Consider the following 26,167-nt stretch of genomic DNA (forward strand, 5'->3'; position numbering starts at 1 on the left):
ACTGAAAGTATACATATTTTTTTAATGATTTTTGTTTGTTATTTCTTTCCAAAGAACTTACAATGTCACTAATGAATTTTAGAATGTAAGTTAGACGGAAATTCTCTTGCAGCAGAGTTTATAAATTAGACAAGGCTTGTACCAATGGTCTTTCTAAATTTTAGTTTAACTGACGAGCATTAGATAAACATGGCAACCAACCAGCACAAGTTGAAGAACCATTTTTGATCAACCACAATATTCATAGTATGTCAGGAACATAATATTTGGCACATTGTAATTTTTTGACTTGGACCAAACACAGTCAACTATGACATCACAGTTAGAGAACATAAAACGGTGACATCGGTGACATCGCGAAGAAATGTGATGTCACTTCATTCAATGTTGAAGTTCACAAAGTCGTTATAATATAAACGCTGCCAATTTTCTTCATCCTAGGTGGTAAAATATAAACAAAACAAGTTCATCACCATAGTTGTGTTTATTACACTGTTTAAAAGTTGTGAAACAAATACATGTGATGATTTTTCTATTGGTTTTTTTAACACAGAGACCAGTACCTTTTGATTTTGAAAAAACAGCAGCATCTTTTACAAAATTTCGAAATTTTCTATGTCTATGCAAAACAACGTTAACATCAATGAAATGATATTCAGACATTTATCAAGTGTTAAATACTGCATATACATATCAACATCAAACTAAATTTTGTCCACTGATAGAAATTATTTTTACTGCCTGTTTTGAGGGCATAAATTCAGAATATAAACTATAAGAGAAGCTATCCTCTTCACCATGTACGAGTAGTTGAACGAAACCTAATATTAGATACTGTAAGAATTGAAATCATATCATGAATTTTTTAAACTCTACCTGGGGACAGAGAGTTAATTTCAGCCCCGGCAATGCTTCTACATTGTAAACTTTATTGTGCATCAATTAGTCGGTACCTCCATATATGTATTTGACCTAGGCCTGAATGAAAAGAAAAAAATAAGTGCAAAAAATAAGTGCAAAAATGTATTCTTTTATAGGACAACAAATTACCGGACGACTAATTACCATACTATATCTATGTGTTTACAAATGACATGATATCACTGGGATGCACAAAACAATATGTAACTATTACAAATTATCTCTAATAAGGTGTTTTTTTCCGAATTCTGATGTGATTTTTTTCAAATGAAGAAATAATATCTTTGGTGAGATATTTGCATTTTATTCAAAGTTAAAATTTTGTGGTATAATATATATAAATATAAGATTTAAAAACAATATGTTACAATAATTAAATACCTTATGATAAGATTTGTTTTCAATCATTTCTGATACTCTTTTACCCACTCAAGGAAATCCTATCTTTGGTAAAAATATTTTTCTAAGTTCTATGGTCCGTTATCTAACTATAAAATAGAAAAACTTATATTGTTGCTGTGTTTGATCAATTTATCAAAGACGTTATACATATTACTGAAAACAATAATGAAAGACAATTAATCATTTTAACAGATCAGGATTCAAGATTAAATCACATTTGAACCATTTCACCCCTATGTAACTTTAGTAGACTCTACCATGCATCAATATGGAGGGGTCCATTATGGTCTACAGTGGTGAAAAGGGTTAAATTAAATCTTAATTTTCACCCTACACCAGAAATAACCGTATTCACCCATGTCAATTTTGCCCTTTCCATGCAATACCTTATAGTATATATGCTTTGTACTAATATTTGCTTTCATAATAAATTTAATCTCATAATATTGCGGCCGGCTAAACAGGCGAAAGTTACACTGCGGCGAACATTTCCTGATAAACGGAATACCGGTGAAGAAGACTTTTATTTTTTATAATCTAATTCATGTCTTAATTTTCTCACTTAATGCATTAACTTACTCACCCCTGAAGATACAATTTCATTCTTCCAATTCAAAGGTTGGAATAGTTCATCATGAAATTTCAGGGGTGAACTTAAAGAATGTCCATTTCACAAACTTTAATGTACTTTTAGGAAATAAAGAATCAAACTTATACACAATAATTTTTGAAGATATAGATACAAAAAGGAATGACAACAACTTACAGTTGATTTGGTGGGAAACATTACCATCCCAAAAATACTTACTATTAACATCATATCATATAATATAAGTGATGAATGACGAAAACATACAGGAAATGAGAGAAGCCATCATACAATAATCTCATCCACTTTCCATAAACAAGCTTCCTGGATGTTGCAAATGAAATCAAGAAATGTTCAAGTCATGAAAAAGAATCAACAAAAATGAAGAAAAGATTTACACTAAGAAGAAGTCGCATGCAGAATTTTCAATGTAGAGAAAATGTTTTCCCTCAATTTTCTCTATGTAAGTGTCCAGATAGTTTTTTTTTTTAAACAAACAGTGAGTGTTTCCAAGTACAGAGCATTCCTAAGGAGTAAATTAAGAATGAAAATCTGTGTCACCATTTTTTAATAAACATATATCTTATTCAACATATATCACATTGATAATAATAAGCACAAAACTTACTGACAATAGAAGATAAAGCATAACCTCGATATAATGCCAATTATTTCACTTTCAATCTCGGTGTTTCGCAAACGTATTCCCCTAATTTAATTTTCCTGCTCACTTATCACTGTACATGCTAAAATGTTTACCTTTCCTTTCCATTTCCTCTGAAATATGTTTTTCCCCAAATCACTTTATAACGCCGCCAACGTTGTACTGAGCAAATGATGGCAGCATAACGAGGTTTAACTGTATATTTCATCGATAATAAATATATATTGACAATCAACATACAGCATCAACACAACAGAATAAGAAGCAAACTTATAAGCTTTACAGTTTTTAGTCAAGAAATGTACCGCATCTTTTTAAGTGGAGTCCGACATGGCTGATGGACGGCGTGCTATTATTGTTATCTTCACTGCCTTACTTTTGAAAAAACCATGTGACATATATATAAATAGATCTGCGCTAAGTTCTTTACATGAAACATCACGCATGATGAATTTTAAAAATTTAAAAATTAACTTTGAATAATGTTTGTGGGTTCTTTATATGAAAGCAAAACTGCAATCTATCAAAATCTTGATAAGCAACAACAAATATTTGAAAATACAAGGCAACATTTTCCAGTTTGAAACATAATTACATCATGCCTTGTACATTGTAGACATATTTCTCAAAAGCAATTCTACAGGTTTATAGTAAAACTACTAAATATCTTTGATAAATAGGACATTAGTCAAATGTTTTCTTCATTAAGCTAATTTTCTTTGAAAACATCACAAAACTTAAGAAAACAAATAATGACAGTGTGTAACAAGCTCTAGGTCGACAGGTAAACAAGTTTCATTGGCACGACAAGTCTCAAGGATGAACTCTACCATACTATATGTATCTACCATACTATATGCATCTCTGGTCAAAAAAGAGTTCAGCACTAAAAGAAAAGTATGGCATATCTGGAGTGGATGGTAAAATTGACATTTTGAATAAACTGACCACGTATTGGAAAGTTATACAAAAAATTCTTAGAAATTGATAATGTTCAGGCAAAGTCTAAATGCTAGGACGCTGCTGCTATCAGAGCCAACTCAAGCATGAATTACAGGAAAAATGTGTAACATAGGCATTTTCCTTCAGTCTGAGTTTCAAACAAATTGTCTGCAGGAGTCCTACATTAAGCAGTGATTGTTTTGCCTACTTTTACAGCCTGCTTCCCCAGGCTAAAAAGTGCTTTATTTTCCAAAAATGTAGAAATAAATCGGGAATATCTTTAATTTCCAATTTCGATAAAAATAATGCTACATTTCCCAATTCATGGAAGAACAGGCTGTTGTATTAAATTTAGGTTGAAAAATCACATTTAAGAAATAAAAAAAATCCATGTAAAATATTAATGTTGCTGTTAATTTTGTCCTTGGAGCAAATATATTCAAATCTTACTTTGACACCCAACAAAGCCAATGAAACTTGATAACACAGGACAATAAAAACTAAAATTAGACAAAGAAATGTTCCTGTGTCTCCACACACTATCAGATATATCACATCAGTCTGAAAATCATCACAACTCAGGAGCGTTAATTACTGCTCGCAAAGTTGGTCATGTCTCCAACCATGTCAAGTTCGATTCATTTAGAGTTATCCCCCTTTGGTAGTCTTAACTTTTAAAGTCCTTCAATTCACAATCAGAAGACTGCCTTGGTTAACTCTGATTCACAAAGAGAGTTGTGTCCCCTAGCTGAACTCGCGGTTGCGGAGGATGAGGGGTGCAATCAGGGTCCAGACATACAGGGCTATGCAAACCCATGTGGAGGCAATCTTCACCCACAGTGCCGGCATATTATAGTTAAGTGTGTTGAAGTCAGAACTTGGGCTGCAAAAATAAAAGGAAAATCTTAGTAGATGTCTTAAAAGTAATGTTATAACCTAAATAGATTCAATTGTAATTTGATTAGAAATGAATGGAACAAACTTGGACCTTTAACAGTATGTCACCCTGGTAAAATACTAGCCAATCCTACTGACTCGGCTAGGGAGAATTTCTCTTTAGCTCATTTGGTAGAGCGTAATACTAGTAAACCAGAGGTCCCGGGTTCGACTCCTAGCAGAGGCATTGAATAAACTAGAAAATGTCTTTAAGACATCAATGCCCCCCACTTATGGATGGGACGAGACAGGATTCGACGCGACAGGACGGGACAGGACAGACATGGGCAACACTATATGCCCCCCCGCCCCCCCCAACATTTTATGGCGGGGGCATAATAATGACTTCTGTTACAAGTGACTAAGTGTCCAAGCACATGAAAATGCTAGGTGACACACCACTTAACGGTAATTCATCCATGTATTATAATAACTTCAATGAACCATTGAACCATCTGCAACAATGACAAAGAAATCAACAAAGGGACACTAGTCTATATAAAGTGTGGCAAACGGCAAAGTTATGAAACATTCCGCCATGTCAAGAAGTACTAGCGTAATTTGTTTGGCAGCTATAGGTGGCCAGGTATAGGAGATACCATAAACATACTTATTTTAGTGTACTAAAATTTTAGTGCACAGAAATTTTAGCTCATTATCAAAGTTATTAACATACAAACATATTAGCTCATTCATGAATTGGTGCACCCTGAAAAATACTCAATAGAGAACAATGTACAGATCTAGAAGACCTATTGTCGCTTCATACTTCATAACTGACTGCAATAGTTAAAGCACGAAAAGCGCTAAAACAGGCTATCGCTAAAAACTAAATGGTGATGGTGGGCTAAAAGAAATGTCTATCTTAGATTTGACTTTGATTGAGATTCCAGTATGACAGTCAAACAACCTACCTGTACCAGTTGGTGAGGGTCATCATGACATACAAAGCGCCCAGACACAGCATGAAGTGGAAGAAGCTGTAGCTATAGGCTACAGCCTCTTCCTCATTGTCCCAGACATTCTGCCCACCCTTTTCCTCATCCTTGTCAGATTCTGAGGAAGCTGTAACATAAAGATACGGTTGCAAAATTTCCATTTTTCTTTATAACAGTTTTTTTCCCCCCAATGAAGCTAACGATAAAACATGTTTTCCAACCAAGTATACAAGATCTCTTATTACCATCCAAATAAATATTGACTACAGTTATATTTTAACTCTGATGGTATTGAAATATATCTGTACGTATTTTAACAGTTTATTATGTCACATGCATCAAATCCCACACAAGCCCTAATTAGTCTAGAATTCATGACAGCTGTGCAGAAATCTCTTAAAACAATTATTATAACAGAATAGGCCTACTTTAACTCATTCACCCCTGAAATTTCATAATGAACTGTTCCAACCTTTGAATTGGAAGAGTTCAAATGTGTCTTCAGGGGTGAATGAGTTTACATACATGGAAGTTACAAACATTAGTAGCTGTGGAACCTGTTCACAAGGCCGTGCAAGAGTAGAATTTGAAATCTGTTTCAGATGAAATTGTTGAGGTGTTTTTTTTGTCACTATTTATTGATATATATAATACATGTACAGTGAAAGCGATTTCCATAGATCAATTGTAATTACTTACTATACTAGACAGTGACTTTTACTATGTTTTAAAATGATAACAAGATAATTAAATTTTCATAAAACTTGAACTAGTAAAATTTATTATTATGTTTGACTAATACTTATTAACATTTGAACATAAATTGCCACATTTGATCTACCTTTATCAGAAACAAAACTTTCCTGAAAGCTATTAAAAGGTTACCAGATTTGACTTTCTATCAATAAATAATGATTTATCTGAACATTGGATACAGCTAGATTAGTTTTGGTGAACAAATTTGGTCATACACTGAACAACACTCTTTAACAAGATTTAATTTTCAGAAACTTAAATGCCTTGTTAAAGATATATGTGTTTTACAGAATTTCATTGCTCGAAAATCTAAGTGTTGGTTGGTAGGTAATTTATAAATTTTGAGGTAATTAAAAACATCCATTGAATTTATCATACATGGTTCAAATTTATGAGCTGGCAAGAACAGCAGGTGGGCATATAACCTGGAGCACACACATCTTTATTTTAGACCAGAGACTTTGTGTTAAAATTTAAATCTGTTTCATGATTTCTTCTCTTCCTGTAATACATCAACCTTTACTTTATCTTCAATAAACATGATAAATGAGTTAATTATAGTTGTTATCAATGAAAGTGTGATTATGCTGTGATGTTTATTAGTAATTTTTTGAATGAGAATGAAAATCAAAACAAACCGAGATTAACACACAATACACACGTACAAAGAGAATCTAATATTCACAGGTGTTGATCATGTGGATATTAAAATTCTCAGAAGGGATAAAGAGGATTATTGGAGATAGTGGCTTGCTAAAGGTTTATACATAATGTACAGTATATGAATATACCACATCAGCATCAAGACTTGAACAAGTACCAGTAAACTGTGACATGGCATCTATTCCACACAGCTACGAAAATAGCACGGTGCATAATGGGAGTACTAGTGTTATGTCGTGTTGCTAGGCTATAGTTAGTATTATATAGTTAATTATATCAAAGTGTACACAACACAACAGCACAGCGAAAGAAATCAGAGTGTTTACAGAATAGGAAAATATTTGTCCAAAGTCCGCTCTAAAATATTAAAGCCAAACGAGCAGTATATTTCCACGAAGATTTACTACAATAAGTTTTACTTTGTTTAACTCATTCACCCCTGAAATTTCATAATGAAGTATTTCAACCTTTGAATTGGAAGAGTTCAAATGTGTCTTCAGGAGTGAATAGGTTAAATACCCTCATTTGCTCTAATTAGTTGGCAGAGTATAGAAAAAGTTGGAAAGATCACAAATATCATATTTTGCAAAACAAGCCATTCTGATTGATATGTCTCGCCTGTGCCCCGCTTTTACCATCAATGCACATATCGGTGAAATAAACTCAATGTACACGACATTTGAAATGAAAGTGACTTAAATGTAAAAACTTAATGTTGATGGAGATGCTGACAAAGTCAATGGATCATGAAAGGTAGGCAGCCTCCAGCATTTCATGCATGGGTTGTGATGTACTACCTAAGATGCATCTATGGTCCAAGTTTGGTTGGTGTAGCACTTATACTTTCAGTGAAACTAACTTAAATGCAAAAACTAAATGCTGACGCCGCCGCCAGACAAGCAACACCTTAGTCTCGCTTCCGCTACTTTGTGGCGGTGAAACAAAAATGTCAAAATTCTATCTCAATTTAAAAAAAAAACAGTCTCCTTTGAAAAATATGTTGGATCAACCGAGCTCTTTAGGAGGAGAGTCTTTCAAAGGTCAGATATAAATAAGGGTCATATTAACAGAATCAGACAAAGAAATATGGTTACCATGACTACAAAACAAACTAGGTAATGGTGTAACACCTAGCAACACTAATACACACCTTGATAATCGGCTGCAAATGATAACAAAACGGCAATGCAACAGTCATGCAAAAAATATATACAAAATACTGGTACAGTGTACTACATTTCTGAAAACAAAATAAGTTTTAGTCGCAAATGTTCTTGAATCAGCGAGATCAAAGGTTTTAATTACAATCAAACAGCTACACACTGAAATCAACTTTCTTTGTATTAGCTTGATAATCTGATTTTTTTTAATTTCTCAAGGACATTTCTGAACCCAATTAGTTTATTTTATACATTATGAGAAATATTCAAATGAATTTTTAGAAGTCTGGAGAAATACAAACAGCTCAGTTTTAAAAACAGACTTATCTTGTTCCAGTATGAGAAATATTTCTAGATTTTTTGTTTTTAATCTAAAAAAAACCTCAAATATTCTGATTTGAAAACTATAACTTGTTATACTGGCACAGGTACTATTTGTCTGCATGGAACTTGGCATTATAAAAGAATTTGACAATCTTTTAAATGAGATATTTGGCATTATAAAAGAATTTGACAATCTTTTAAATGAGATATTTGGCATTATAAAAGAATTTGACAATCTTTTAAATGAGATATTTGGCATTATAAAAGAATTTGACAATCTTTTAAATGAGATATTTGGCATTATAAAAGAATTTGACAATCTTTTAAATGAGATATTTGGCATTATAAAAGAATTTGACAATCTTTTAAATGAGATATTTGGCATTATAAAAGAATTTGACAATCTTTTAAATGAGATATTTGGCATTATAAAAGAATTTGACAATCTTTTAAATGAGATATTTGGCATTATAAAAGAATTTGACAATCTTTTAAATGAGATATTTGGCATTATAAAAGAATTTGACAATCTTTTAAATGAGATATTTGGCATTATAAAAGAATTTGACAATCTTTTAAATGAGATATTTGGCATTATAAAAGAATTTGACAATCTTTTAAATGAGATATTTGGCATTATAAAAGAATTTGACAATCTTTTAAATGAGATATTTGGCATTATAAAAGAATTGACAATGTATTTATCAAATGAGATATTTGGCATTATAAAAGAATTGACAATGTGTATCAACCAAGATTTCTGGCATTATAAAAAGATTTGACAATATTCATAAAGAGATATATCTATAGGTTTATGTAAAATTGGGTTTCTTATAGACCTATTAAAACTTTCGTAGACCAGATATTGACCCTAGAAAATCATACAAATATTGAGTACTCAATGATGTTAAATTTTATGAGAAAGTGTGTGTAAAAATAATATTAGCCAGAATATAAAATAATATTAGCCAGAATATATAAAATAATATTAGCCAGAATATAAAATAATATTAGCCAGAATATAAAATAATATTAGCCAGAATATTTTTTTAAATAATATTAGCCAGAATATTTTTTCCCTTGCTACTATATACCTGACCTTGACAATTATTCATAGATCTGCCAATACATATTGACAAACCCCTTTTTACACCCAAAACTGTGCTAGCGCTGCACAAATGGTATTAATTAGATTTTGCTGTACAAGTATAAATGTGTTTATTTTATCGACCTGCAGTTGTGAAACTTTTTCTATATACTGTACCAAAGCCTGAAAGCACAATTGTTTTATATATCTATACTAGCACAGCATTATATCTATATTAGCATGGCATTTCATTTTTAGCATAGCAATACAAATATTCCTTTCAGGAGTTTTGTACAATCTCAATATATTACTACATGTATTACCGGTATCACAACACAAAACAATCAGTTTCCATCAAATATTAGAAATCATCCGAGGTAAATTTATCATATTTTATAATATGAAACAGGGAATGTGGATAAAAATATCTAATTGCTCTAGATTAGAACAAAAAACAAAAAACAATCAGATAACAACAATTAGAAATCAGGTAAATTAATCATATTTCTACATGATACATGGATTATAGATAAAAAAAAGTTGTATCTCATTAGATTAGGACATAAATGAATTAAAATAAATGTACAGGTATTTAACATTATGCCATCCAATATCTGGGTCTTATGCACGTAGACTCATTCAACAACAGCACCTATATAGCAGTGTTTTTTCTACCTTAATTTTACAACAGCAAGTTCCTACATGAATTGGCAAAAGGAAGCTTTTTTTTATCGAAATTAGGGAGATATTCCTCGTCTTGTAAATGCTTCTCATTATTAAGAGGGAGTGTAATACAAACTTGCTGTTAAATTAATCTGCCGGACATACAAAGCATAAAGCATGCACTAGCGGTGCTCTATTGAGTTCTGTAGTTTAATTTCGCTACAAATCAAACAATCGACACATTTGTTTATGTACATTAAAGCAATTACAAGCGGAATATTGATATCGAATTATCTACATTTTACATTTTGTATATGATTTGAGTTTTTAATGAAGTGTTGATCTAATATCTTGAAGTGTGATCATTTCTAGAAATTACTTTTTTGCCAAAAGCTTATATCAGTTCACTTGATTGAAATACTTTTTACAGGTTTGAGTTGATGTCCACCATCTTCAACCTATATCTACTTTACCCTTTCACCCCTCTGTGTAACTTTAGTAGACTCTACCATGCACTGATTTGGATGAGTCCACTATGGTTTACAGTGGTCTAAAGGTTAAACATTTTATATATATATTTATATATATATGAATATTATTCCCATCTCATGACAAACCAAAAACAGCTGGCTCATTTTTAAAAATAGACTTAGCTGTTTACCCTTTCACCACTGTAGACCATAATGGACTCATCCAGATAAATGTATGGTAGAGTCTACTAAAAATTCCTAGGGATGAAAGGGTTAATAGGACGTAAAACATAAACAAAACTCATGACAAGACTTTTAATTAAGATGCAATAATTTTTCAAATCTGTCTTTTTTCATTATCGATTAAAAATTTTCAGATGTTATTTGAATTATTTAACTTGTATAAAGCACATACACATGTATATGTATTACATATGGAAAATTACCTGATATACGTTTAAATGTGGTATTTAATATATAGCATAATACATTTTATCACATGATCACTCTGATATCTACACTGAACAACGGGAATGATATAGGGCCTATATATTGTGACATCATAAAATAATCACAGAAAGAAAACACAGACATCCAAATTACATCAGGACGTCTCTTTGAAGACAATTGAAATAAAGTCATGATGGCGAAATTTCTGACTTCCAAAATGACATGGTATCACGACATTCACAAAAAGTCTGTATCATTTTTCAAAACCATTTTTTTCCGGTTTGTGAGTACAGATTGTATAAAAATTGATTTAGCAGAACCAGTGAGGTTTTTATGTTTGTTGTTTCCATGACTAGGATGGTTCAAGTCATACCCTGTCACCTTCATTAATCAGACAAATGACAAGTGAAGCGTATGTACACAAAGGTAGGAAATATGTACAAGTTGACAATACAAAATCGTCATACTAGTCATCGAACTGTCACACATAAAAATTTCACTGGCTGTGCTATATGAATCTTTATATAATTCTTAATCATGTGATAGATTTGTTTTCATTTATGATCTATGTGATTAATTAAAATTGTTAAGATTTTTTTTAATTTTGGCTTGCGAGTGGCTTAGTTAAAAGAATTTTATTTTGTCCGATTTCATAAATCTGATGAAATGGAAACTGATATAAGATCCCTCGTGTATAAATTACATGTACTATAACTTAAAGCACATAATGTATGAGGGCAAAATTAGATACCAGTGTTTTAGTGCTTTAACAGTGCCAAATTATAAACTACTGCAACATAGCATTTCGGACATACCAAAAAAATCAACAGGGGGAGTGTTTCATAAACATAAGCTTGCTTTTCCTTTCTGTGGTTGGAACAGTTGAATCAGAACTTTGCACACATCAAAGAATTAGAGCAGGCAGAAGAAATGTTCCATTTACATATAAATGACTTAACTGTCCCAACCAAATAAAAGTCAAGATGCTTTAAAGGTGGCTAAATCATTCCAACCACAAGGAATTACAGGAAATGAACCGTTCCAAACACAAAAAAGAAAATATCCGAGGACACTTACACAGAAGACTTTCCCCTGAAGAGTGTATAAAGGGACATCACTTTGATAAGCAAGAACAGTACCGTAGATCAGGTCAACTTTCGTATCATGCAAAATTGATAGAAGTTATTCTATTGAACAAATAGTGTACGTTATGGGCTAAAGTTTTGATACTCAACGGCTGGATGCACATTAATCAGTCTGTCAATGAATCACTTAAATTTATAAAAGTAAGCCATCATCATCATGGTTTTCATGTTCCATTTCACAACGGATGCTTTTTTACTGAGCCCTAATTCATTGCATTACAGTTTGTTTCATAATGACACAAATTTAAGTTGGTGGGGTTGACATCAGATGAGCCTAAATCTAACACTTTCTATTTTACAACCAAAATAAAGTCAATTTGAGCCAAAAAAAGAAAAATCATTTCCAAACCATGGCAACTGAAATACATAATTATGCTGTGTGCATATGCAAACAATTCATATAATTCATAATAATGATGTGCAGGTTTAGAATGCATGGCTATTAATATCACAGTGTTAACTTCAAATATGAAGGCTTCTTAACTCATTCACCCCTGAAATTTCACAATGAACTATTCCAACCTTTGAATTGGAAGAGTTCAAATGTGTCTTCAGGGGTGAATGAGTTAACAAATACTACCATGGTTGAATACGTAGATTTCCCTTCGTTATATCGCAACAGTGTGCAAATAAAACATTTTTAATAACTTATTAATTTTATTTCTACTTTAAAACTCTAAATGTAACACATGAATCTTTAAACAATTCTTACAATTTTATCATAATCGCTTCCCTGGCTTAACTAAATATTTAACAACAAGTATTTACAATAACTAGGGTATGCTTGCAACTGCGAGTACCTGTACTACATACCTGTGTCCGACTGTAGGATGGTTTTCTCTGACATGGTCAGTTTGCCGACCTGGCTGTGGGTGGAGGTCCTGATGCTAAAATCATCAATAAAATTATGTTGGTTTTGAATCCTCATAAGAGACAACAAAAGTAAATAGCCTTTACATTTATCATCTCAGATGATGTATTATAGTAAATAAAGGACTAATTAATTACCTGGTCCATGGCCTAATTACCTGGTCCAAGGCCTAATTACCTGGTCCAAGGCCTAATTACCTCAAGTGCAGAATACATTTTCATGAATGTAAGATAAATTATCTGGGTATAAGATTATTGTTTTTATGTATCCGATAATTTTTTCTGGTGTATTATATTAAATATCTTGTGAGTTATCTTGTGCATCAGATTAATTATCTTGTGTGTCAGATTAATTATCTTGTGTGTCAGATTATTTATGTTGTGTGTCAGATTAATTATCTTGTGTATACATCAGATTAATTATCTTGTGTATCTGACTAATTATTTTGTGTATCAGATTAATTATCTTGTGTATCAGATTAATTATCTTGTGTATCAGATTAATTATCTTGTGTATTATCTTGTGCATCAGATTAATTATCTTGTGTGTCCGATTAATTATCTTGTGTGTCATATTATTTATGTTGTGTGTCAGATTAATTATCTTGTGTGTCAGATTAATTATCTTGTGTCAGATTATTTATGTTGTGTGTCAGATTAATTATCTTGTGTATACATCAGATTAATTATCTTTTGTATCAGATTAATTATCTTGTGTATTATCTTGTGCATCAGATTAATTATCTTGTATGTCAGATTAATTATCTTGTGTGTCAGATTAATTATGTTGTGTCAGATTAATTATCTTGTGTATCAGACTAATTATCTTGTGTATTAGATTAATTATTTCGTGTATCAGACTAATTATCTTGTGTATTAGATTAATTTTCTTGTGTATCTGATTAATTATTTTGTGTATCAGATTAATTATGTTGTGTGTCAGATTAATTATCTTGTGGATCTGATTAATTATTTTGTGTATCAGATTAATTATATTATGTATCAGATTAATTATCTTGTGTATTATCTTGTGTATTAGATTAATCATTTTATGTATCAGACTAATCATCTCGTGTATCAGATTAATCATATTGTGTATCAGACTATTATTTTATGTATCAGATAAATTATTTTGTGTATCAGATTGATCATAATGTGTATCAGATTAATTATTTTATGTATCAGACTAATTATCTCGAGTATCATATTAATCATTTTGTGTATCAGACTTATTATATTTATCTTGTAAATAAGTTCAACTATCTTGTCCATCAGATTAATTTTCTTATAAATCAGACTTATTATCTGGAACAAACTAATTACCTGGTTTACAGCATTAATAACCTTTAGAATTACAACTAATTCCCTCAAATTTATCAACCAAATACTCGAAGTGTAGGACTAATTACCTTGGCCTTGCTGTTCAAATGGCGATTAGCGTAATGGATGATATAAGCAATTTCTTTTTTGTGTATTTTTTTAAACACAGCTATTAAATGAGTTCAGGCTTTAAAGATAGTAAATATTTAGTAGAGTAAAATTACATGCAAAATTACAACTTTTTACCTTGTATACTGACTAAATTCTTAGAGGTTGAAAAAAGTTGTTTTAACAGTGATAAAATTAACCATCTTTTGAACAACAGGACTTAGGTGTATAGCACAAATTACCTATAGATAATCAACTAATTTCCTCAAATGTATCGACTAATTCCCTCAAGTTTATCGCCTAATTCCCTCAAGTTTATCGCCTAATTCCCTCAAGTTTATCGACTAATTCCCTCAAGTTTATCGACTAATTCCCTCAAGTTTATCGACTAATTCCCTCAAGTTTATCGACTAATTCCCTCAAGTTTATCGACTAATTCCCTCAAGTTTATCGACTAATTCCCTCAAGTTTATCGACTAATTCCCTCAAGTTTATTGACTGATTACCTGGAGTTTAGGACTGATAGCACTAGTTACCTATAGAATTACCAACTAATTCCCTCACATTTAATGACTAATTACCTGAAGTTTACGACTAATCACCTGAAGTTTACGACTAATTACCTGGAGCATACATGTAGCAACAATTACCTTTAGGTTACTAACTAATTCCCTCACATTTAACGACTAATTACCTGAAGTTTAGGACTTATTACCTGGAGTATAGCAATAATCACCTTTAGATTACTAACTAATTCCCTCACATTTATCGACTAGTTTCCTGAAGTTTAGGACTAATTACCTGGAGTAGAGGACAGCAAAGAGCCACAGAAGGAGAGCCAACAGACTTTGGTAGTCAAACTGTCCAAAAACAATGGATCCATCTTGAGTGCCTGAGGATGGGGAACCTGTAGTGTTGCCGCTGAAGATTTCTGGCAGGCTTGGATTACATGAACGATCTGTGCCAACAAATCCAGGAATTCTCAATGTATGTGATACAAACAAAATGTAAAAACTATTTATTTTACAACAATAATGATTCATGGTTCAAATATTCAAAAAAGGCAGCCGATACATTTAAGGATTGACCTTCATTTTGACGGCTTATACAGTAGTATGAACGCAGTTGGCAACGAACATAGTCTATGCATGGTGCGCATTATATAGAGTTTACTAAGCTGAAGAGATGAAAATATTTGTATTTGTGGAAAGTTTTATGCAAATTTTTTCTTCAAGAATAAGTTCACAAAACCAATTTAAGCTATAAGGTGCCTAAATCTAACGGTGAGCCGCTGGTTTCCATATTGAATTTTGGTTTGGGCTCGATAGCTCAATAGTATAAACTTATACATATACTTAAGGTTCCTTGCGCCATCGCTCTGTGGTTTTTCGTATATGTACAGTTACCTACTTCTAACTTCCGCTTGGACATGTATGTCGCAGATGCTGAGTCCGGACATTTCCATTGACCTGGTAGCTCCATTGGTTAGAAAGATAGTATAACAATGTGAGGTCCAGGGTTCGAATCCCAGTCTAGGCCCCCTGGTTTTATACACTAAGAATACAATGGCGGATCATTTTTGGTTTCTTCCATCTCTATTACTTATTCATAACAGTCCCACATGGTAAACTCTATCTTTTCAGAGATGATTTATCTAAGCTATAGTCATGAAGGTAAAATATGTTTCGAATGCATAGCTTAAAGTTTTTGGCAGTGGTACGAGGATTCTTTAAAGAAAGAACATATGTGTAAATGAACTATTAACTCATTCACCCCTGAAGACACATTTGAACTCTTTCAATTCAAAGGTTGGATAAGTTTATTATAAAATGGCAGGGGTGAATGAGTTAAGTCCACCGATCTACCGCCAACTAGCTAGGACAAACAATATTTTTAGCATCGTTTGAAATCAACCTTGAAGAGGATAATACCTGGGTTGTTGGACATGGCTGACCAGGTGAGGTACTGGATATACAGTGTGATGACCGCTGACTGTAACAGGCCTGACCTAGGACTCACTGTTAAATAAAACAGAAACACAATCATTATACACTACATTTGGTTTTTTAAAGCATTTTTTATAAGAAAGTGTTTTATCTACGTAAGTTTTATAACAGCCTGTTCCTACATAAATTGGGAAAATATAACATTTTTTTTATTGAAATTGGGAAGATTTCCTCATTTTTTCTTAATTTTTGGAAAATAAAGCATGTTTTTGCTAAAGGAAGCAGTCTACATCCAACTGTTATCATGGCAAAAATACTCTTTGATTTCGATGAATATGTGCCAGTGGTTATGTGGAACTTTGTCTCGGTCAATATCACTTTTAGGTTCATATAACCACATATTCACCTCGACAGAAGTTGCCTTTATTGTTATAGGGGTCTGTCAGTAGCTATACATGTACTACAAATTTGTTGCATGAACAACCCTTAATTAAAACCTAACAAAACAAGAGATCCCAGACAGACCTCGACGCCCAGCATCGTACCATCTTCAAAAGTTTAATGCAAGATTGATTTTTTCCCCTCCTATATTCACTCCTTTTCACTTATCTGTTTCCCCTCCTATATTATCTCCTTTTCACTTATCTGTTTGATTGAGTCATGAAAACAGTAAGTGGAACTTGAGGAACCTAGTGATCAAAACTTCATACTGCTGTTATGTGTATAAATGACATTATCTGGCAGATAATGCCTGGCAGCCACCTTGTTTTTCTGATCAGTCCCAAAATGAAACATGCAGGTTTAATTAGAGCTAGGGGAACGTTAACCTACATATAAAATTATGGAACTATCTGTCGAGTGGCAGTCATCTTGTTTTTTTATCAGTCTCAAAGTGAAACATGCACAACTAGGTCCCAATGAGAACCTTGATATGAACTTTGAGAAAGATCTCTCATATTTCTTCACAAATAGTGAAAAAATTAAACTTCAACTCCCAAAACAAAATAACTGTTTCGTTAATTAGTAGGCCTTTCTAAGAATTAGGGGTCACCACCGAATTAACATCATTGTTGTCCAATGTGCAAAATAAAATGTATCACAGGAAATTCCTAGTCCACCAATATAAGCCCCCACAAACCTACGGATCAATTTGAATATTGTTTTGTCCACACCCATAAGACAAAAAGATGCACATGAATACCATGAATACATAACGATTCCAGTTAACCTGATGTACATGTAGGATTTGACTGACCTTCCTGGACCATGGGTAAGACGGCCAATACAGACACACCCGCACACAGAATCAGGTTGAAGCTCACAAAGAACTTGTGCAGAGTGCAGTCTCCCTGTAAATATAAATAACTATATTAAATGGAATGTAAATCACTCTGTTTTATATAGCATACAGAAAAGAAAAGAAACATATAAACTATACTGAAAGTATACAAACCATAATGAATTTATACTGAATTTAAACAAACCATACTGAGTCTATACTGAATATAAAGAAACCAAACTGAATATTCATAAACTTAGTACCGTATTCTATAAGTCCCCCCTCCCCCCACCACTCCTTTCTTCCCAATTTTGACACTGAATTGATGATCTAAGCACCACTTATGTACAAAACAAGTAGAAAATTAAAGGCAGATTTAGATCTAAGGAAAGCAAGGAAATTAAATTTCCATTAATAAGAGACAGTGTTACACTTACCTTGGCATAGTACACGTAGAAAAGGATGATGGCCGCAAGAGCAAAAATGTAGAAAATAACGGTAAAAAACAGCAGTCCTGAAACACAAGCATAACATTTAAAAAGTTTAATTTAAAGTCCCAAAACACAAGTTGTACTTAATACCGGGAAACTTTCGCCCGCAAAATATCTGCATAACCTTTGCCCCGCCAATTATCAACCAAAATTTTGCTCTGACAAATATATGCCAAACTTTTGCCCCATGAAATATTTGCCAAACTTTCAACCCCTCAAATATCTGCCAAACATTTGCCCTGTCAAATATCGGCCAAATTTATCTAGGATATTTCACCATCCTGTGGAGGGCACTTAGGTGAAAGTAAACTGTCGCAAAAAAAATCCCAGTATACAGTATTGCTTATTTCCTGCGGTAAATTCCATATAATTTTCTATAATTTCCTTTCATTGATATTGTCACATCACAACGTCTCAAACAAGGCACAGTAAAGCCTTGTTATACTGCCACCATTTGTCCAAAGAAATTTGAAACTATAAAGGGGTTTGGCAATAAGTTGGGGGAAACGTTAATATATACAAGAATTCTGAAGAAAAAGAGAAACAAGGACCATGAAACACATTTGTCGTAATGGCAATTAAAGCCAAGGATATTTCTATGGACTGATATTAATTTCTAAAATTGCAATTATCAAATGAATATGACTTGATCTTTTTTAAATAAAAAGGCCCATGAGGTTTGGTTAAATTCTTTTCAGAGAAGATTTATCAAAGCTATAGTCACACCAGAAGAACAGTTTTTTATATGCAGAGTTACAATTTTTGGCAGTGCTACTGGATCCAAAACTTACCAAAGTAGTAGCATTTGGAATCAGTTTCCTCATGTTTCTCCACCCAGCTCTCGGCCCAGCCGTGCGCAAAATCAATGATGAGGATAAGTTGTATCAGGATGAAGAGGAAGGCTCCGATCATACCGATGACCATCCATACTGAAAAATATACCATTCTTTCATTAGTGACTATGTCTGTATGTGTGGTACACTCTCAAAAATAGCCCAAAGTTTGGGCAGGGAAAGATGTATACTGAACAAAAAAAGAAACGCACAAAGTTCCCCCGCTGCAGTACACCTTAGCTGTAAGGAAATAATGGAATATTTGGTCAGGTATTATATCAAGAACGATCTCCCTTCTCACCAATCTACCCTAAAATCAGCCAAGTGTGACGATGTCATTGTGTGACTTTGTGAGCTTCTTTAGTCCAAATCACGCGGCGTGATCGAGTCAAGCCGGAGTTTTTAAAACAAATAATCTCAACGGATACTCTAAGTTTAGCCACATTAATTTTCCACGTTGGCATTTTGATTTCGCCATTGACTGAGATGCCACGCTTAACGCAAATTCAGAGGGGTAGAGCAATTGCGATGTTGATGGATGGTCATAGCCAAACTGCTGTCGCACGGCAGTTTGGTGTTGGCCCGTGTACAATTAACCGTCTCTACACATTTCCGTGCTACTGGGTTAGTTTCCGATCGTCCCAGGAGCGGTCGTCCGCGTGTAACGACCGCACGACAAGACAGGGCGATTCGATTGTCGCACTTGCGCAACAGATTCAAGACTGCTGTAGAGACTGCGTCGCATACCTTAGGTACTCATGGCAGACCCATTAGTCCTCAAACTGCCAGGAACCGCTTGCGTGCCGAGAGAATCATTGCGCGCCGACCTTATGTCGGGCCACCTCTGACACCACGGAGGCGGCAAGTGCGTCTTGACTGGATGCGCAGACATGGCCCGAATAGGTTTGGGATGCGTCGATGGAGGCGTGTGATGTTCACCGACGAGTCTAGATTCTGTCTGTATCGCTCAGACGGAAGAAAAAGGGTATATCGCAGACGCGGTGAGCGTTTCGCCGACGCATGCGTGGTTGAACGCGATAGATTCGGTGGGGCTTCTGTAATGGTTTGGGGAGGCATCTCCCATGGAGTAAAATCCCCCTTAGTGGTCCTGGATCAAAACCTCAATGCCGTTCGATACAGAGACCAGATCCTCCAACCACATGTCCTTCCACTTCTCAGACGTCATAACCTAATTTTCCAGCAAGACAATGCTCGACCGCATGTTGCCAGAGTCTGTCGTGATTTTCTCACGGCAAACAACGTTCAGCCTCTGGAATGGCCCCCATATAGCCCCGACATGTCTCCCATTGAGCATCTGTGGGATGAGCTGGACAGGCGTATTAGGAAACGTCAAAACCCCCCAACTAACCGCGCCCAGTTGATCGCAGCATTAACACAAGAATGGAACAACATTCCCTTAAGGCGAATAAATGTTCTCATGAATTCAATGCATAGGAGAATCCGTGCAGGGATTCGTGCAAAAGGTGCCCACACCAGGTACTGAAGTGTCATTTTGTTTTTCGCGGGTATCCCACTTTGAGTAACTACTGATGACACGAGTGACGTCACACAGACTTTTCTTCTACAGTATTGTAAAGAGTAGACTTGTCCCTTCATATTGATATAAAATTTTGTACAAATTTCCAAAAATATCATAGGCTAATTGATTGCATAATTTAATTGTGTGTTTCTTTTTTGTTCAGTATACATACAGTGAATCATTATTATTTTGCATTCTTGGTTTAATCTACATAATGATATCTTTTACCTCGGTAAAAGTCTAAAACAGTATGATAACACTACGCACTCTAAACTCATTCACCCCTGAAGACACATTTGAACTCTTCCAAATCAAAGGTCGGAATAGTTCATTATGAAACTTCAGGGGTGAATAAATCAAAAGCTGTTAAAAGATAAAATCAGCCTGGAGATGACAATTGCCTTTTAATTTCCTGGACACGTATTCATGAAACTGTTCACATGCTCAAGCATGGATTTTGTGCTTAAATCAGCTTCCATGCAACTCACTTAAATCATCCGACATGACAAAAAGCCAAAGTGTAAATATTGAAAATGGTGTCTGGCTTTTTGTCCCTCCAGAATTTTTTTCAAATCATTCAGAAAATTTGGATTTTTATTAATTTATCACCGAAAGCAGAAATTGGGCATGAGCAGAGAACTGAAGTTGAGCATGAAAATGGTTTCATGAAAGACAGGTTGTCAAGTTTCAGTTTGATGCTCAAATTTTATTCCACTTTTGAAGATTTTTAATTGCACATATAAGTTTGTTAGGCACTTTGATGTTCAAAAATCAAAAAAAGAACTTGTTATTTTTGTTTATAAATCAAGGAATTCGTTGTAGACATTATTCTAGACCTCGTGATCAGAAGAAACCCACTTGCCTGATAACAATGCTATTGTTGCTTTTTGCCTTGAGAGAGGTATCAGTAAATTAAAACACAAGCCATTCCGATTGATATGTTTCGCCTGTGCCCTGCTTTAACCATTAATGCACATATCAGAGAAACTCACATAAACGCAAAAACTTAATGTTGATGGAGATGCTGACAAAGTCAATGGACCATGAAAGGTAGGCAGCATCCAGCATTTGATGCATGGGTTGAGATGTACAACCTAAGATGCATCTATGGTCAAAGTTTGGTTGGTCTAGCACTTATACTTTCAGTGAAATTAAGTTAAACGCAAAAACTTAAGGTTGATGCCACCGCCAGAAAAGCAACACCTTAGTCTTGCTTCCACTACTTGTGGTGACGAGATAAACAAAACTATCAGTACTGTATAGTACTTGTATGCAACATATTAGAGAGTAATACCAATACTTTCCTGTGTTTTTAATTTACAATTGTTTTCTTAGATCTTACCTTGTCCAAACTCTCCTCTTGGGATGAAGAATGCTCCGACACAAATAGCTACAAGAATCAGTATCTTTATGGACCAGTAACTAGAAAAAAAATTAAAGACACTTTTAATGGTTTTTTGTCCACTCTACAATGATATCAGATATAAACTTTTAAATAAAGTATCAGAACATATTGATAATTTTGCTGGATTATCAGGGAGTAGAAATTCATTAATATTATGAACTGTGTTATTTAAATTTATATGTAGAAGAAAGTTCACCTTAAACTGAATATAACCCTGTTATCATTTTTTCATATTATTCCCGGCAAGTGATTGTAATTGGCCAGAAGTGCATCCCGCATCCACCAATATTGACTTGGAGCGCGTGATTTTTGTTGAAGGAGTGGGTGTTTCTAAAAATAGAATTATGACGTGTCTCCAAACAACGCACCTTCCCGCTTCCAAGGCTTTTTTGTGTTTTTTTCAGATTGCTTACATAACTTTTTTGAAAATAATGAAACAATTGTAGCCTTTAACTTCGGTCGATACCTGGATTTATCGACCTCAGCCAAAGGCTATAATTGAATAATATTGATTACTAAGTCTAACGTATACTGGTATTGTTCATCTACTTAGGAACTAATGCAAATATTTTAATGACTTTTTCAACTGTTTTGATGTATGAAAAATTGATGCATTTTATCAGCATATGCTTTTACACAGCATTCTCAATACTCCCAAGGGTTACGCCCACTTTCACTCTCTGCACCCCTGGAATATGCCATAGCAAAATCTAAGGCTCAGTGTGCAGCACCTTGTGTATGAGACGAGGAGACTAGCTTGATCCTTTGATGTACACCAAAAGAATATTACGTTAGCGTAACTGTTAAATTGACAGGCTCTGAAGTCGGGTGTTGCTCCCCTGTAATCTTCAAAGGACAGGTATCAGCCTGGTGATTGGTCAGCTTTTTTCACCTAAGACCAATCAAATGACTGTCTTTGAGCCTTTGATTTTGCTCTGACATATTCCAGGGATGCAGACAGCGAAGGTGAGCGTAACCCCTGGAGTATTGAGGATGATGCTACAGAAAATACTTCCTAATAAGTAAATTCAAACTGCATATAATAGAGTTCAATGAACAGTATGTACCTTTTTTTATACACAGTGACTTAGGGCTGTAACGATACACCTATACCACGATACGATACGTATCACAAAATCTACCCCCGATACGATACGATACAAATGCGTCACCATGTTTGATGTGTTCCCGGACTTGTATCTTACATCTACGAAACATATGCGACAAGTGGAGAGTGATTTTCTATCGGGGACATTTAGCCGGAATCCAAAATGTTGCCAAACAGGCGAGCGAAAGGAAGCGGGAGTTTTTTTTAATTGAAGCTCCGCCATGTTGCATGCTTGTTTATGCAAAGTTTTGTAACAGCAACAACCATTGCACAGCTTTTATCATAAGAGCCAATCAAATTTTACGTTACACATGTATGGTTAAATTCCGGTCAGGTAATACTAAAAACCGAACCAAAACACGGAACCAAAGCAATTTAGCGCGGTTTTCTGTGCACCCAGTGTATCGTTTCAGCCCTACACAGTGTGAATATTCATTTCCTGACAAAAACACGAAAATACCTCAGCACAAACTCAGAACTGTATATACAGTGTAGGATTCAATATCTCAACCAGGTGGAACATCTGAATCGATCAACCTAGTTTTAGCTACGTACCCATTCTGGATACCAGATCTCGGATCTTTGGAGGATTTGACTTTGATCATGATTATGGCGAAGAGGAAGAAGAAGGCAGCCATAGAAAAGCAGATTCTGTACACAGATAGGTATCCGACCATGTCATCGCACATGGAAACCTTGTCGTCAGCGTGTTCCGGCGTAAAAATGTCAAAAGTGAAATAGTCTTTACACAATCCAGGAACCTGCAATGGAAAAATATCCTGAACACAACAAAACAGGAAAAAGTGAACTAGTCTAGGTCTCAATGAGGTTTCCCATACACTCAGTTATTCCAATCATAATTTAATTAACAATGGGTTTTTTTTATGGAGAGTCAAAACACATCAAATAGACATGTCCTTTCTATACCCAAAAGTCAAAACTCATCTATAAGACTATAAGGGAGTTAAAATTGAAACAATGGGTCTACTGTCATGAACTGCTGTGTGTTTTTTTTACCTTATCCAGTGCACCTCGTAGGCCAGGAGCCAGGAAGATACTGGCTACAATTGTTCCAATGATGAGCACAATGGAGTAACCAACCCGAGTCGCAGTCGAGTTCTTGCATGATGGGCAGGCGGCACAGCACAGGCTACAGGCCGCACTTCCACAGCAGCAGGCAAGCTGTGGGGAAAAGAAAGGCAAATGAACAAGTGATAATGATGGACTGATAGACGCCCATGTACATTGTATGTATATATATACATGTTTATGTCATAAAATTTTGAAAATATATATATAAAAAATAATGATGGACTGATGACTGATTATTATCGAATAAACCAATCCGTTTGCCCTTTTGGATAGGATCACAACTTCCAAAATAATTTGATATAATATTATTGATTCTAGCTTCTAGGTCCGATCGTTTTATTTTTTTTATAATCGGCCGATAATAATAAAAAAAAAAAACGATCGAGTCTGGAAGCTACCTTTCCCGCATGCAGCTAAATGGTTGACAAAATGGGTGATTTTTTTCTGTATACGTACATGTTGAAAAATCAGATAGCAAAACTTTTAATGCTTATCTATATCTCCGACGTTGACTTTTGTTCCAGATTGAAGTCACCTGGACGATATTTAATAAAACTATTTTTTTAAATAGTTTATTCCAGCATTTATTTCATATATATCTATTGGATAGAACTGAACTTAAACTGTTAAAGCTGAATCGAAGGTAACCCCCAATTCCCATTTTTAAGTGTTATTTGATACTAGCTATAACATTAGGGTACTGAAAAGTATGGAATATCGTTATATATACATATATGCAGTATCATGCATGTGATCAGGCCAAAACAAAAGCCATGCACGTTTCAGGTACCCCAACCGACCTTAGTTTTTACCCCTGACCCTAACAAATTTATCTCATTGAATGCGCTAATCTAGATCTAAACATCCTTCAAATGCGCTGAAAATCTGAATTGTCTTTATGGCTAAGCATGCTGGCAAAGTGTCATCAGCTTATTGATAGATTGCATTGCTGTTTAAACCTTTACAGAAGTAGAAGCTAGGACACCAACAGGTGTGTCAAGATCTGCAAAGAGAGTCGTTCAGACCTAATTGATGTGTCTCCACATCTACAAATGCATATATGCATATGAATGAAAAAAGCATCGAAATCAGCACCAGTTAGGCGATTTAAACAAGTTTGGTGGATTGGTAATTAACCCCCAGGCCATACCCCCTCAAAAATAAAATTCATTTATAATGAATTAAATCCTGTTCTTTAATCATGTTACCTGGTACATGGTGCATGCCTATGTTTTGCTCTTGGCCTATATAATTATTATAAACTTAAACAAATTATACATTGTATGAATAAGTGAAAGTACACACAAATATGTAGATAAGAACAACATTTAAGGTCCTTGATTATTTGAAATCACACAACAGCAAAACATATTGTTATTGTGCTCAATGTCTGTTTTTGTAATGACTCGCACTGTATGGGACGGGAACCAGAGTTTATTATCATTTTTTTTTATCGCCGAACAAGTCTATCTATCTATCTATATATTCTGCATCACCCTCTTTCGAGTATTATGTGCAGCGTGCGCTTCTGTGCATGTTAAAAGGTATTGTGTGGTGACCGAGATAGAAATGATAAAGTGGGGACTGGTGCATGCATAAGGCAGAGGGAGAGGAAAGANTTTACCTAATATACAGTAGCTGTATTTGGAAAGTTGGAAAGAGTTCTGATTCGGTGTTGTCAGTTATGAAATTTTGATTTATTACCGCGGGTCTTATCACATATTGATATCGCCATTTATATGTTCATCTCATCATTGAAACACTATCCTTAAAAAAACATAAAACAGGTTCTTAACTAGGAAGTTAGTTAAAAGAGAAGTTTTACCCATGGTACTTTTGTTTATGACGCAAAAGATTACAAGTCAACACAACCAGACTGCTTATCTGCTGAAGAAACATTATTTTCATACTTACCGAGCCTACAATACAACCCATGTTTCAGTATCAGATGTTTCGATCTATCCGATATGAAATGTTGTAATTTTCTATCAAACCCTGTGATGTTTAGTCATCAAGATCCCTGTTTGTTTATGTTTTGCAAATGGCGCATGAGTAATGCCTAACG

The 26,167-nt window shown here is 34.2% G+C and overlaps 1 protein-coding gene across 4 annotated transcripts; it reads right to left on the reverse strand.

Moving 5' to 3' along the window:
- Window positions 1-468: 468 nt before the first annotated feature.
- LOC110442063 (serine incorporator 3-like) lies at window positions 469-26,167 on the reverse strand. 4 transcript variants are annotated; one of them, XM_021485490.1, is made up of 14 exons: window positions 26,017-26,167; window positions 24,028-24,192; window positions 23,566-23,771; window positions 21,840-21,919; window positions 18,916-19,053; window positions 18,071-18,147; window positions 17,610-17,703; window positions 16,340-16,426; window positions 15,210-15,366; window positions 12,924-12,997; window positions 12,043-12,057; window positions 7,962-7,973; window positions 5,369-5,519; window positions 469-4,401 (listed from the first exon to the last, which is right to left on the reverse strand). In XM_021485490.1, the coding sequence occupies exons 1-14, from the start codon at window positions 26,035-26,037 to the stop codon at window positions 4,263-4,265; spliced, it is 1,416 nt and encodes a 471-aa protein (XP_021341165.1). In that variant the 5' UTR covers window positions 26,038-26,167; the 3' UTR covers window positions 469-4,262. The 4 variants fall into 4 exon arrangements, with proteins under 4 accessions (XP_021341165.1, XP_021341167.1, XP_021341166.1 ...); XM_021485492.1 differs by lacking the exon at window positions 12,043-12,057 and having other exon boundaries at window positions 3,933-4,401; XM_021485491.1 differs by lacking the exon at window positions 7,962-7,973 and having other exon boundaries at window positions 3,933-4,401.

The sequence above is a fragment of the Mizuhopecten yessoensis genome, unplaced genomic scaffold, assembly GCF_002113885.1.
Source record: "Mizuhopecten yessoensis strain PY_sf001 unplaced genomic scaffold, ASM211388v2 scaffold716201, whole genome shotgun sequence".
NCBI lineage: Eukaryota > Metazoa > Mollusca > Bivalvia > Pectinida > Pectinidae > Mizuhopecten > Mizuhopecten yessoensis.

Coding starts and splice junctions, on each gene's coding strand:
- LOC110442063 (XM_021485490.1), bottom strand. CDS start 26,037: ATGGGTTGTATTGTAGGCTCG. Junction 21,920..23,565: donor AGATCTGGTATCCAGAATGG/GTACGTAGCTAA, acceptor TTTTTTTTCTAG/TTACTGGTCCATAAAGATAC. Junction 16,427..17,609: donor CTTACCCATGGTCCAGGAAG/GTCAGTCAAATC, acceptor TTTATTTAACAG/TGAGTCCTAGGTCAGGCCTG.